General features: G+C 43.1%; 1 protein-coding gene across 1 annotated transcript in view; it reads left to right on the top strand.

Moving 5' to 3' along the window:
- LOC146809061 (B-cell receptor CD22-like) overlaps positions 1-13,314 on the top strand; it is a 656,591-nt gene that overhangs the window by 436,279 nt on the left and 206,998 nt on the right. The window contains exon 5 of the mRNA XM_085615863.1: positions 858-1,118. Within this exon, the coding sequence (XP_085471989.1) occupies positions 858-1,118 (261 nt within the window). The remainder of the gene's footprint in view (positions 1-857; positions 1,119-13,314) is intronic.

Genomic DNA, 13,314 nt, shown 5'->3' with positions numbered 1-13,314 from the left:
GTTCTGGTATTATTTTCTTGTTGTGCGCTGTGTTAGGTGCGTAATGTTATAAGAGTTGTGTTTTTCTGCTTGATGTGTAAATGTGAACATAGATCTGTGCTGCTGTATGTCCACCTGCTTGGATAGAGAATGTGTGATCTAGGTAGGTGTCCAGTGAGTGAGGCTCTCAGAGGAGAGAGCATCACTCAATGGATTTTGCAATGCTCGTTTGAGCAGTCCAAAATAAGAATAAAATGATACTAACAAGCAGTTATTATCATTTTATTGTTCTTTAGAATCTAGCAAGGTCGAGCTGGGCAAAGCTGGGCTCCCTTGATTCGAATGAAGCAGGAGTGGTTTCCCACTCCTAAGTGTGCAATAACGCTTTGACCGGCCCTCTAGGGCTGGCTAAACCATCATGCACACTTGGGATTTTCTCCATTGGGCTGTGTTCCACAGCCCTGTGGAATATACAATCCCAGCCTCCCCAGGTACTGACTGAGCGTCGAAACAGGACACTCAGACCAATCACGATGCTGCTCCTGCAGCGTCGTGATTGCTGGCAGAGTCCGGAAATCTGGAGTCCAGGGCTGTAGAAGAGTGAGGACGAGGAGAGACATACTGCTGCATTGGAGAAGGCAAGTTTATTTTTTTATTTTAATCCCCCAACCAACCCCCACCCATTCCTTGCCCCACCACCTCCGTTCTGAGGCAGCCCCTACTGCAAATAGGCCCCCAAATCGATGGCCTGTTGAAAATTATATATGTTCAGGGGAGTGGCAGAAATATAATTGTACTAGTGCTATTAGTACAACAAAGTTAATCTTTTAAAATTGTTAAGCACTTTCAGACATCAAAACTTTTCTCTTTTATTATAGATTCTCCCAAAGGTGTACATGCTGTTCTAGCTGAGGACCCGGAGGAAGGACATCTAATGGAACTGTCATGTGTGGTGAATAGCAGTAACCCAGGAGAAACACATTTTACCTGGTATAAGAATAACAAAGTGATTGAGAAACAGGAAGGTAAAGCACTAAAGATTGAGAGGACAGCCATGGATGATGCCGGGGACTACCACTGTGTGGCCCACAATGTGATGGGCAGCTCCTCTTCCATTGCAATTTCTGTCAACGTCAAACGTGAGTTTGGTTTCATTTATACCATTTAACCAGTAAGTAATGGTAAGTCTGTGGGACGGGAATGGTCACAAGCTTACTATTAAATTTCATGTATATTTTGCAGTCTAAACATGAGTTCAGATAGACTGAACCTTCCCCTTTGCTCAAGAGGAAGGTTACAGCAAAAGGTATGGTATTTTGTCTCTCTTCATAGGATTTTACTATCCTGCTTCATGCCACTGTGATGTCATCACTTTACAACACAGCATCAGGCCTGCCATCTAAAATGTTTCAGGAACAATTGCTTTCATCTGTGGTCAGTGGTCAAAAGATATAGAAGCTTCAGGACCACAAGTTATTAAAACATATGTCATCAGTTTCACTAATACATCAGTGTAAATATTTATTGTTAATATGGAGGTTTGCAAGTCTTTCTCTTTAATGACAGATGTATATTTTTAGACCAGGGCATTGTTTTAGGTTTTAGCGCTGACTATTCCTTTACTTAATATTGAAAATGATTTAGAATTTCTGGTACTGGTTTTCATATTTTGATTAAAGGAATTTCACATGTTCCTTGGTGTTATCGAAGTCATGGAGTATTTCCAGGTTGGAGTATTACCTGGTTAAACCTCAAGGTATTAGAGAAGGCGCACCAGGACTAAAATGAAACTTATTAGGTGTCAATGGAGAGGTATCGTTTCCAGATTTAATGCCCACAAAGTGTGCTTATCTAGCTAGATATGGATTAGCTGCTAAAAATCTTGTGCTACATTCTTCATCAGAGGTTGGGAATCAACAGGGATCAACAGGGGGGGCATCACAGGTGCTCCCTCGGCCCCTAACCGGAGGCCGCTGGGAGAAGGGAGCTGTGCTAGGGACCCCCATACTCACTTTCCATCAGGCTTTCCATGACAGAAAGCCCGGAATAGAAAGCCTGTCGGAAACCAAACATCGTAATCCCGACGGCGTAAACGCAGTCACATTGGGAACATGTGGTGTTCTGACTGGCTGACAGGCTCCTTCAGTCCATCATTTGCCAGCCAGAATGACCAGCCGGTTTCAATTCTGACTGCCTACATTGAAATTAGGCTCTGAAAGCTTCCAACCTGCGGTCAGAGGCTTTCCTAACTTCATCGTAATAAGGCCCAGAATGTGTGAATAATTCACAACAGCCCATGCTAAATACATCTGCTGTACTGAGTAAACTTAAAACCTTCCTCTAATTCATCAGAAGTGTAAGAAAAAAGTCATCTAAAGTGCACTTATGAACCTAAGCGTGCACCTGTGGCCAGTGTAGGCCTCCTATTTGGATCTCAATCATTTATGTACCCAAGAATACTCTTTAATCATGCTACTGATTGAATCTCCTCCCTCTTTCACAGTGAAAAGTGTCTCATCAGCTTTGATGAATTCATATGTTACTTTAGAGCACCTGGATCTATAATTAACCAAATATATTTTGCAGATTGTTAAGGAGGCCTAGAAAGCTGTTATAGCTAAAGCTCACTGTTACAAACATGCTATATCTAGAAACTGATCATGATATTGATGACTCCTATTATTTCTCCTTAGACGGGGCACATTTCAGTAGTTAACTTCAAAAACTGCTCAGCTGCCGAAGTGTACATCACTTCTAGTTATCTCACATCATTTTGCAAACTCTAGGAGGGTGTTAAAGGACATATAACAGTCTTTGGTACATTCTTCCTAATATACAACTAATAAGGTACAGCGGGGCACTTAAGATGCTTAACAAAACAAGTAAACCCTGATTAAGCGGAGAATGTATGTCCATCTATAGGATGCCAGATCCTCGCCAACCTAACACCCAATAGGTCTTACTTTTAGGGTAGTGACAATGTCACTGGGATGCACATATCTTAAGAAGACCTTGGAGCCAATAAGGGCCTTTCAGTGTTGGTTGAAACATGCCTACCAGTGGGTGTTGGGATTGAATATGTTATGTTATAATGGACTTATACCACGCACAAATACTCAAGAGTGTCCTGGCGCGCAAAATAAATGCGACCCTATGAAATAAAGCTTTAGCATGACTCCGGAAAAAGAAAAGTTTTTAATTGTTTTTTAAAAAGTCTAAGATCCTGGATATTCCGTAGTTCCTGAGGCAAGGCGTTCCATGCCTTAGGCATTCCCAAGCATCAAATATTTATATTAGTTTACTCTTGCCAGTGGCAACATCTTGAAATTGGAGTTGGTAGCCCACAAGGTAATGTTACTCTCTAGAAATTATGTACCCATTTTTATCAACCATTTTGTTGAAAAGATCTCCACAAGAGCTCCTACCATCAGGATCAGGATCCCATTCAGATAATTAGACACTTTTTCTGACTAAGGAGCAGTCCCTATGTAATCAAATGCAGCATAACCCTGTAGTCTTTTTTTCGAACTGAAACACGAGGACCACTTAAGTTGCCGGTTAATATGCCACTGCGGATATGTAATAGAATACAGAAGTTTTGCGTATATTGGATTTTCAAATACTTGAACTGCACAAACATCTATATCAATATACTTTGTGTCACATTGTGAAGCCCTGAAGAAGTCTCTATGGGAGACGAAACGCGTTGGCTATGAACCTTTGCCTTTGAGAAACTAAAGAGAAATCATTTTAAGAAAAATAAAGAAAAACCCTTTCAAGAAACACACATTTTGGACTTGGATGTCTTTCCGTGTGCTTATTGTCTTGAATTTTGATGTGGAATTTTTATAATATGCTGTATAGTGCTGGACCGTTTTGCATGTAATAACACTGTACTCTATTATGATCTATTTAATAAGAAAAAGAAATGCACCTCACATACCTGCAGGGCCACCCCAACCCAAAAAGGAGACTCCAAACTCAAAACCCACATAAAAGACTCCCTCTTCTCATTTGCACTCAAGATCTACTGCAGTTCAGAGCTGAGGTAGAGTTACACCAACAGCATAAGAGCTGCCTGACATCTGGCCAACATTACTTTCGAATGTTCACCTCTTTCCTAATTCATTCCCAGTTAAAAAGAACTGTTCTGCATGGCACAGTAGGAATCTTCAGAAGCCCTACCTTTCATTAATTTTTTAAAACATTTTGAGATAACAGATTATCAGCCTTTAAATGTATTAAAGATCCAGGAGAAACGGTTCCCTTTCATTTTGTTGTATGCTTCACAAATGAACCAATACCTACCGTCTTATATTTATCAAAGATGCTGCATACCGCTAGCTTATGCTGATCTGCTTTTCCAACTATACTATGCCAGATTGAGATATTCAAATCATAAGTGTCAAAGGTTTTTTAGCAAGTACCCGTAATTTCTGTGTTTATTACAGGGCAAAATACAGTAGGATCTTTTAAGGGCACTTGCTATCAGTGTCTAACTTGGTAAGCTCACTGGATCTACTCATCTGCATATGTGCTCCAATCCAGCCCTTTGACCATCTGGTTTGGATACAGAGAATATGGATTATTCAAACAGACATGTTTTTCTGTTAGCTAAAATTTAGCGCTAGTGCCTGTGCATACCGAGTATTGCATATTAAACTAGAGGTGTCTAGTGATACTATGACTTTCTTCTCATTATGGTTCATCATAGTTCATTTGTATTTCTTCCACAATCTCCTTTATTGCCTGGATCTAAAGTCCCTGAGATTGGAGCAGAACATAGGCACTGTTTTTTGAAGTATCTAAATTTGAGTAATCTGCTTGAGTTTTAGCAATTTATGATGAGTTATTTTCCAGGATCAGTTATTGTTCAAGACAGAAATGATCATTACTATTATTATTACTATTACTGTTACTGTATTTGGGCCTGATTACGATGGCAGTGGGACCATAACCATCAGGCGGTCAGAGGTGGCCCCACCGCCATCCAGTGCATTGGATCCCACCGCCGTATTAGGATGGAAGGGGTCGGATCTCGGCTTGCGGGAGGAAAGACAGCTTCATCCAACAGGATCAAGGATAGAAACCCAGCCACTGCCTCAAGACAGCCCGGGATGACAAGTAAGAAAAATCACACTTCAAATAAAATTCAAGCACCTCAGGAGCTTAAATCGGCTACAGATGCATGCATTTTCTGCAAAGGTGGATTTAGGATTTCATTTTACCAACAGCCGATTTAGTCTACAGAGGTGCAGTTGCACTGCACTCCAGCAAAGTATGGTCAAATCTTACCAACCCTTCTCTTTCTCACACCAGACTTCTTTATCTGCTCTGTTGTGTGTGACTATGCTGCAATCATTATCAGATGACATGTCGGCTAATCGCTTTTTGGCGAAACAGAGGAAGCAGAAAGTGCTTTCCCCTGCTCCAGAGTCCACCCCGAGTTAGAGCTCAGCCGAATCCCTGCCTGGTGCTGCAGCGGATGCGAGTCACTTTTTAGGTCTCGCTGAGTCAGCGCATGCGCTGCTCTGCGAGACCGTTAGTCAGTGGCTTCTGGAAATGCTTCCAAAGGCTGTTGCCGGCCACCAGCTTGCTGTTATGCGCACTAGCGCGCACGACGTACAGAGCACTTTTTTCCCGTCGCGCGCGCGCACCACTCGCGTTTTTTTTTATTTCATTTTTGCGCGCGCGCACACACCTCCTGATCGTGGCCAATGCTTGCACTTTTTCCCGTCACACGCGCAGGCAGGACACGCTCACCAGTAATCGTTTTTTTTCTAACCTGAATGGCATGCCACCGCGCCTTTTTTTCTTATGTGTGGCTCGCAGAAACAGCACACAGCATAATCTTTTTTTTTTTAAAACAGTGTGGCAAGCCAAGCTTTTCCTAAAAGCAGCGCGACATGCCGCACTTAATTTTTTTCTGCCGCCCATAATAGTTTTTAATTTTAACAGCGCTGCAACTTTAACAATAGCGCCCGTGCCTAAAATGACTTGTGTCCTTAGACGCCATATCATAGGATACCTCACTGTTATATTTATTGAATACTTCATGGGCACGACTAAGGACATTTGACCATTCCAAGATGTCGCCGTTGTTTTAGCAGTGTTGCAGAACCATGATGAGTAGTTTCAGTTCTTTTATTTCCTACAGACACCACTTGCTCTCACAGGTTTACTGTGTGGAGGTTCGGCGCAGGCTTGTCTGTGCTAGTGGCTCTCCTGCGTGGGCGTGTCTCCGGCTTCGACCACCATTTTGCTTCTGAGTGAAAGGCAGACAGTCCCGGAGTCGCAGACAACTAGACAGATGAAGCGCAGCGGGTGAAAGTTTGGGTGCAAGTGGGCACTTGCGTGTGGTATGTTGTAAGCTGTGGGACTAAGGGAGTGTCCAACAAGCCTCATATAAAACCTTTCGCTGTGTCCCGAGGCCTGCCTTTGATTCAGTCATTTGACAGCAGACAGGCTCGTTAACTGCTCTGCCACAATCTGCCCAACATTCTTTATTATTACTCTAGTCCAATGCTTGTCACCGCTTCCCTGGTTTTGTCCTTTCACCCTCACCCCTCTAGCCCAGTAACCCACTGGCCTGGCACCAACCCTTTTCCAACTTTGGGGCATATTAACAAGGGCTTTATCTCCGCTTTATTGGCTTTAAAAGTCAAAGAAGCGGTGATAAAAATTTCGCCCTATCAACAACAGGGTGCTAACATGCAAAATCGCATGTTAGCACCCTTTTTCACTACGCTTCCCTTTGCATCTTTAATGAGATGCAAAGTGGGCGTTCCAGAGCAAAATAATAGGAGAAACTTCGCTAAGCGACATTTCTCCTATTATCAAGCTTCACGCTAACCCTGTTAGAGACAAAAAAAGCAGCGCTAACCACGGTTAACGCTGCTTTTTTATGTCTGTTAATTTTCAGACTTAGCCATGTAATCCAATGGGAGGTGGATTACATGGCTAAGTCCACAATGGGCTCTCAACAAGGATATCCCTATCCTCGTAGTTTTATCGCTGCATTACCAGCGATAATCTCCCAAAATGCCGCTATCGCTGGATTTTTTATCGCCTAGGCGGTTAGCGTTGTTAATAACGTGATAACCAGGCGATATTATCCAGCGATAGCGGGCGTTACAAAAATTAACGCTAAGCGCCCTTGGCGTTAATTTTCCCCGTTCCTTGTTAATATGCCCCTATGTCTTTTCAAGAACTCATGCCACAACCATGCTGCGTTTGCCTCAATTCAGTCACTTGATGTGGCCTCCCAGACTGTCAGATCCATATTCTCCTTCTTCTGCGGGCTGTCGGCCTGTCGCTTGAACTGACCGGCTGACTTGCTCCTATTGCCTCTGCTCTGTTTTGTTTCGTCTGTGTCACATTGAAACCCACAGGGGTGCCTGGAATTTGAAACAAGCATTGGCATAGCCGATAGGTCTCGCCTTTGGGACCTTATAAGTGCTTAACCATGCTACAGTTAATGTTGGTGCACCAAGGATATTTTGCTGCATAACTAAGTACTTATAAGGTCCCAAAAGCGAGACCTAGTGGCTATGTCAATGCTTGTTTTGTTTGTTTTATAAAATCGCATCCAAGACTAACTAAAAGTTAAGCTGTCTTCCTGTAGATTTCTTAGCATCCATACGTAGCCCACAAAGTTCAGGGTGTATGCAGAATGATGAAGCAGCGACTAATGGTGTGCATGTGCCTGAATGTTCTTTGATTTTACGTTATGTGCCGAAAAACAACAGGTTTTTTTTCAGGAAGGGTGCAAGCACTAGAGGAGAGGTGTGATATTTGCAAAAAGGTCGGAGCTGCCTGCCTCCCCTCAGCTCTTTGTTCGAGGTACTGAAGGGTAGATGACATGTGCAGCTCCTTCCTCCACATTCTCTGAGCTTTATCTGACTAACCATCACAATTGGATTGACTTGGCTACAGGTCAGTCATGTTGTTTTAGCTGAGTGACAACAAGCACGTTGGGAGACTTTTTTAGTGGGTGCTGGTAAACTCCGCTCTGCAGAGGGCTGAGCTTTCTACCAAACTTCGTGCTCCAAGCGGAGCACGAAGTGGGGAATAATCCGCAAACTCCGCCGGCGTGGTGGAGTTTACCGCCCACGGTTAATCATATACACAACTATTCTACCTCCCCTTACCTTAAAAATACCTTTCACCGAAGAAGAGCAGCACCTAACCGTGACTTCTTTCCTCCACGAACCACCCATAAATTGCAGCAATTTACTACTAAATTGAGTTAGTGGTAGAAAAAAATGGCTGCCTAATAAATGTAACAAAAGACTATTATAGGAATCAATGAGAAAAATATCATAAATGTTATAAAAATGTATATTAAAATGTTTAAAACTGTTAGCAAATATAACTCATGTACAACAATGTTCCAAAAATGTTTCCAAAAATTATAAAAAATATATGAAATAATATTAGAACATATAAAAAAATAATGAAATATATTAAACATATTTGTTAAATAACACTATAAAAATGAACTAAGCAAGCACATTTGCCCTCTCTATGGACCTGAACAAATAAGATAGGAAGGCCTGGCAGAATTGTGGACAGACATCCAAGTAGCAGCCTTGAAGTTGTCCAACACGGAAGCACCCCTGTCCAATTCCATAGTGGCTATCTTAGCTCTGATCAATGAGCCTGAATTGCGGGTACTCCTTCTTGACCATACCATAAACTCTTTTTAAGCATAGAATGATCTATCTGAACAAGGTCTACTTCTGAGCTGCCCTGCTTTTTTAGAACCAATAAACAAAGAAAAAGCTGGTAATCAAGCTGGTGATCCTTGGCCTGGGCAATATAAAAGCTAAGGACACTCCTTAGAGAGATGTGGCAGAGAGATCAAAAAGGGAAAAAATATGAACTTCTTGACCACATAATGTATTCACGCCAAATTTGCGTAGTTTATTCAGAACTTTATGGGGATTCCAAAGGTACCCAGGGTTTGTGGATTCCCCTGGAGGGGACCCAGAAATTAGCCAAAATACAGCAACATTTTTTTGGGGGGGGGGGGATGGGAAAAAAGTGCTGCAAATGAAAGCGTCTGTTTAATTCCCTGCACATGGTATCAACAAAGGGTTTGTGGGGCTAAAATCACCATATTCCCAGCTTTCAGGGACTAACAGACTTTTGTCAGAAAACTAACATTTTCTACACAGTTTTGGCATTTTACTGGGACATAGTCTATATTTGCTATTTTGTGTGCTTTCAAACTTCTTCCAGTTAATGGTAGAAATTGGTATGAAATGGGTATGAAAGTATGAAAGTAATAAGAGATCCTGAAAAGCTATATTAAAGGTAGACACAATTCTGAATTCAGCCAGGGGTCATTTGTGTAGATCCTTCAAGGTTTCTTTATGTGGGTAGGCCTACTGGCTACTGTATTGAGGACATGGGGTTAACTGCGGACATTGCTAAGTTAGCATATGCTTGGCTGCCATTTTGTCGTTTTTGCACGCCTTCCTACTTGGCACAACTCTCGTAAATACTCTGCTTGCGCTCTTTCACATGAGAACTGTCTGCCTTTCACACACCTAGCTGTACACTGTGCTCTTCGTCTGCACCGTGTGTTCAAGGTCGAAAAACAATATATGCTGTTGATTCACTTTGGTCAGACCCACGCCCATAGACATAACATGGAACACAGCTGCACTACTGAAACTCGAGTGCTTTTAATATGGCATTACATGCATGAAAGGGCACTTGGAGGAATACATTCCAACTAAGAAGAGCTGTGCTTGTCCGAGGATGTAAAATCCTTGCATCTAACTTGGAGGTATGGGGTCTCCCTGTCCCCCTGACAAAGCCTAGAAGTCTTCTATTATTATAATAAACTAGCTCATAGCACGGGGTGGGTGGGAAGACACTGTAGTCCTGTTTCCACTATTATTATAATATGGTTTCCCCTTTTGTGCTTTATGGAATTGTAACAATGCTGATTATATTGTTCTTATGCGTTTTGCTGCTAGTATTGGCTTATGTATTGCATTATCAAGCACATTAGTTAAAATAAACATTTTAAACTCTACCATGTCTCTGTTTACTCACATTGTGTACAAGTGTACAAGTACGAGTGTTTGAACAAAAGAGTGTTCTTATTCCTGCGATTCCTGAGAGGGTCGATATGACATGTTCTAGGATGTCTAATCATTGGTAGCTTAGCTGTAGTACGGAGAATGAATGAGACACTATAGCTAGTAGGATTGGGGTTCTGGGCACCGAGGTGGGTTTTTTGGTACACCACTACACACGAGGTCCTGGTTTCCTGCTCATAGTTCTGTGTATGAGCAGAATCCCTGCAACATGGCGCGCCTAACGTTTGGTCTGGTACTTATTTACGAGGCACGTTAGTAGTACTTGTCCTTGTCCACAACACCCTCACTTCTGTTTTACGGAAAAACTGCTGTGACGGCATACCTACCTATATTGGTGTTTTTATAGTTTTTTTTAAAGCTTGATATATTTAAATTGTATTATTATTCTTTTGAATTACTACCCTATTGCGCTGCCACACATTAAGTTGTTCTCCTTTCTTAGTCCTTATGGCTGATGTCGATATTGCGGCACATGCTGCACTCCACTCCGTCATCATTTGAACACACATGGAGAGCCTGACGTGGGTATCGCTCCTAATTTTGTGGTGGGAGCTGATCCAGCTTTCCAAGTTGAGGTGTTTTATTCTTGGGTAACTTTTCAGGCAGTGAATGGAGATGATAACTTGTTCCATGTATACACTACCACTGCACCACCTCATGCATATCGTCCATACAGAACTCTTGAAGTTCGATTTCAGCATGGCAACACCATATTTGGTTTAATGGTGCCCTATCCCACTCAGTGACTCCGGTCCTTTTAGGTCCTTTATTGATACCGGGGGCCACTTGGCCAATTTTGGCCAGAACCACAACACATCCATGTTATCTAGCAGTCCCAATTGAAGAACTGTGTGTTTTGCACATCTCCTTAATCGAGGTGCATAGGGCTCTAGTACAATACGTCTCGCTCAATCTCCAGGTGGGAGCACCTGGGGTTGCAGCACAACCAGATGGACCTGGCGGACTCACTATGAGTCCCGTAATGGTTAATTCGGTTATGGGCAAGCGCCCACAGAATAAGGATGATTTACCTTACTGGCTTGCTGAGAAGGTTGACCAGCTGGAAGCAGTATTTCCACATACCACTCCTGTGGAAAAACTCAGAATTGTAAGTATTAGTTTGCAGAAAGACTTCATACCAGAAGTAACAGATTGTGAAAATTGGGTAAAGTGTTTGCTGCGGTGTATGCGAAGTATTTTGGCACACCCTCTATGATTGTGCTCCCCTTCGTGATTAAGCGTGTTCAGTATGAGCATGGACCGGAGGCGGCTGTGGAGTTGGGAATGAGGTTGGTTGTAGTGTTTGATGTAGTTGTTGATCTAATCCTTGCTAATGTCAAGGGAGATGCAGCTAACTTTCAGGTGTCTAATGCTTTGCGCCTTGTCCCAGAGGAAGAGAAACCCCGCAAATTACCAAACATTATTGCAGATGCTTATAAAACCATTGGACGCAATAGTTTGTGTGTTAAGCCTTTTGCTAGAATACCAGCACGACAGCAAACACAGACGGCACAGTCTACTAAAGACGACCGTCCTATCTTTCCTAAAAAGAATTGGAAAAATAAAAAAGCAGGGGAAGCAACAATAGAAACAAGGGTCCCGTGCAGCGTCACCGGTACCCGAGTCTTCTCTCTGTAACTTATGATTTGCGCGACCGTGGGAGAATTAGGTCTCCTGACAGGTTTCAAGTTCCTGATCAGCATTCTCCTCGTTCTTTATGGGGAACATTGGGCTCACAGGCTGGTGGTGGGGAACGACAGGAGCGTGGCAGAGGTCGAGGTGCCCCACAAGGACGTGAGCAACCTCGTCAGACTGATGGTTAAGGGAAGCAAGACGATTTGCTTCGGCAGCACCCACAGTTTCAGAAAAAGAAAGTTGCTGCTTTAACAGCGAGATATGCCACAGACGGTGAGGACCCGGCTCCGCAACCTAACATGGGCAGAAACGCTGCTAGACAGTGCAGCGGAGGTTACAATATTGCGGCAAGCACTTCGTACAGTTCTGGAGGCTACAGCAACTGAAACGTTCATCACAGTTGAAACGGCTGACACTCAAGTGACTCCCCTGACAAATTATATGATATATTTCTACTGATCGAAGGTGACAGACAACGAGTAATTAAAATTCTTTTTGGGAAAAGCTGACTTCTTTCTATGACATTTAATTGGCAGAGGCAGATTGGCCCCCGTCTTTTGTTCTGGCCGCTCCGCGGGGATAGGAGGTTATACTCCCAAGTTTTTCACATAACGTCTCCAAGGAGCAAGCAAAGGCTTTTGCAGAAGAGTGGGCTTTGGTGCTTGCTCTGGACCGTACTCAGGTGGGCTGGGATAAGGATTCTCCCCCGCATGAGATACCATTACGGTCTATTCCACAGCCACAACCCCAGTATCCCCTCCGGCGGGAGGCAAAAGCTCCCATTTCTGAGATTCTAGATCAATTAGAATTTCAAGGAGTGCTACAAAAACAGCCCACGTCTATTCGCCTCCTGAGTGGTCTCTTTGTTAGATGGCATAGACCCAGAAGCGTACTCGTACGTTGATGATATTTATCTCACGGACAACAAATTATGTCTGCATCTTTGTCACGTGGACCGCATCATAGTTTTGTTTGCGGACCGCGGCTATAAATTTAACTTTGCAAAATCACACATTGCAGAGTACACATTGTTGTTCTTGGGCTACGAGCTCAATAATAAAGGAAGAGGCTTAGCGCCTCACTTCTTGGATCCATCAGGACCAGAAGGGATTTATAAGAGGGCGACAGTTAGCAGATCTTACCCACGACTTGGTTGGAGCAATAGATATAGCCACCTCATTCTGTCTTCCATTGGCCACCTTCACCCTGGACGCCACCAAAGCTTTTGATAGGGTCAATTGGCCCTACCTGGCCGCGGTGCTGAGAAGATTTAATTTAGGCGATAACTTCCGCCGTGCCATCTCGCTTCTTTACAACGACCCAAGGGCCAGACTTCTGGTCAATGGAGTTCACACTGAACAATTTAAAATCATGAGGGGTACCAGACAGGGTTGTCCGCTTTCTCCCCTCCTATTTAATATGTATAAAGAACCCTTAGCTCATATTTTGAGAGATGATAACAACATTCCTTCTTTTGAGTTTGGAGGTTGGGTTAAGCGGATAGGACTCTATGCGGATGACATAATAGTCTATACATCGGATCCTGTACAGGCTCTCCCCGTTATTATTAAGAGAGCTAAGGAAT

This window comes from Triturus cristatus, chromosome 7 (assembly GCF_964204655.1).
Source record: "Triturus cristatus chromosome 7, aTriCri1.1, whole genome shotgun sequence".
NCBI classification, from domain to species: domain Eukaryota; kingdom Metazoa; phylum Chordata; class Amphibia; order Caudata; family Salamandridae; genus Triturus; species Triturus cristatus.
This window is presented reverse-complemented; position numbering and strand designations above follow the sequence as displayed.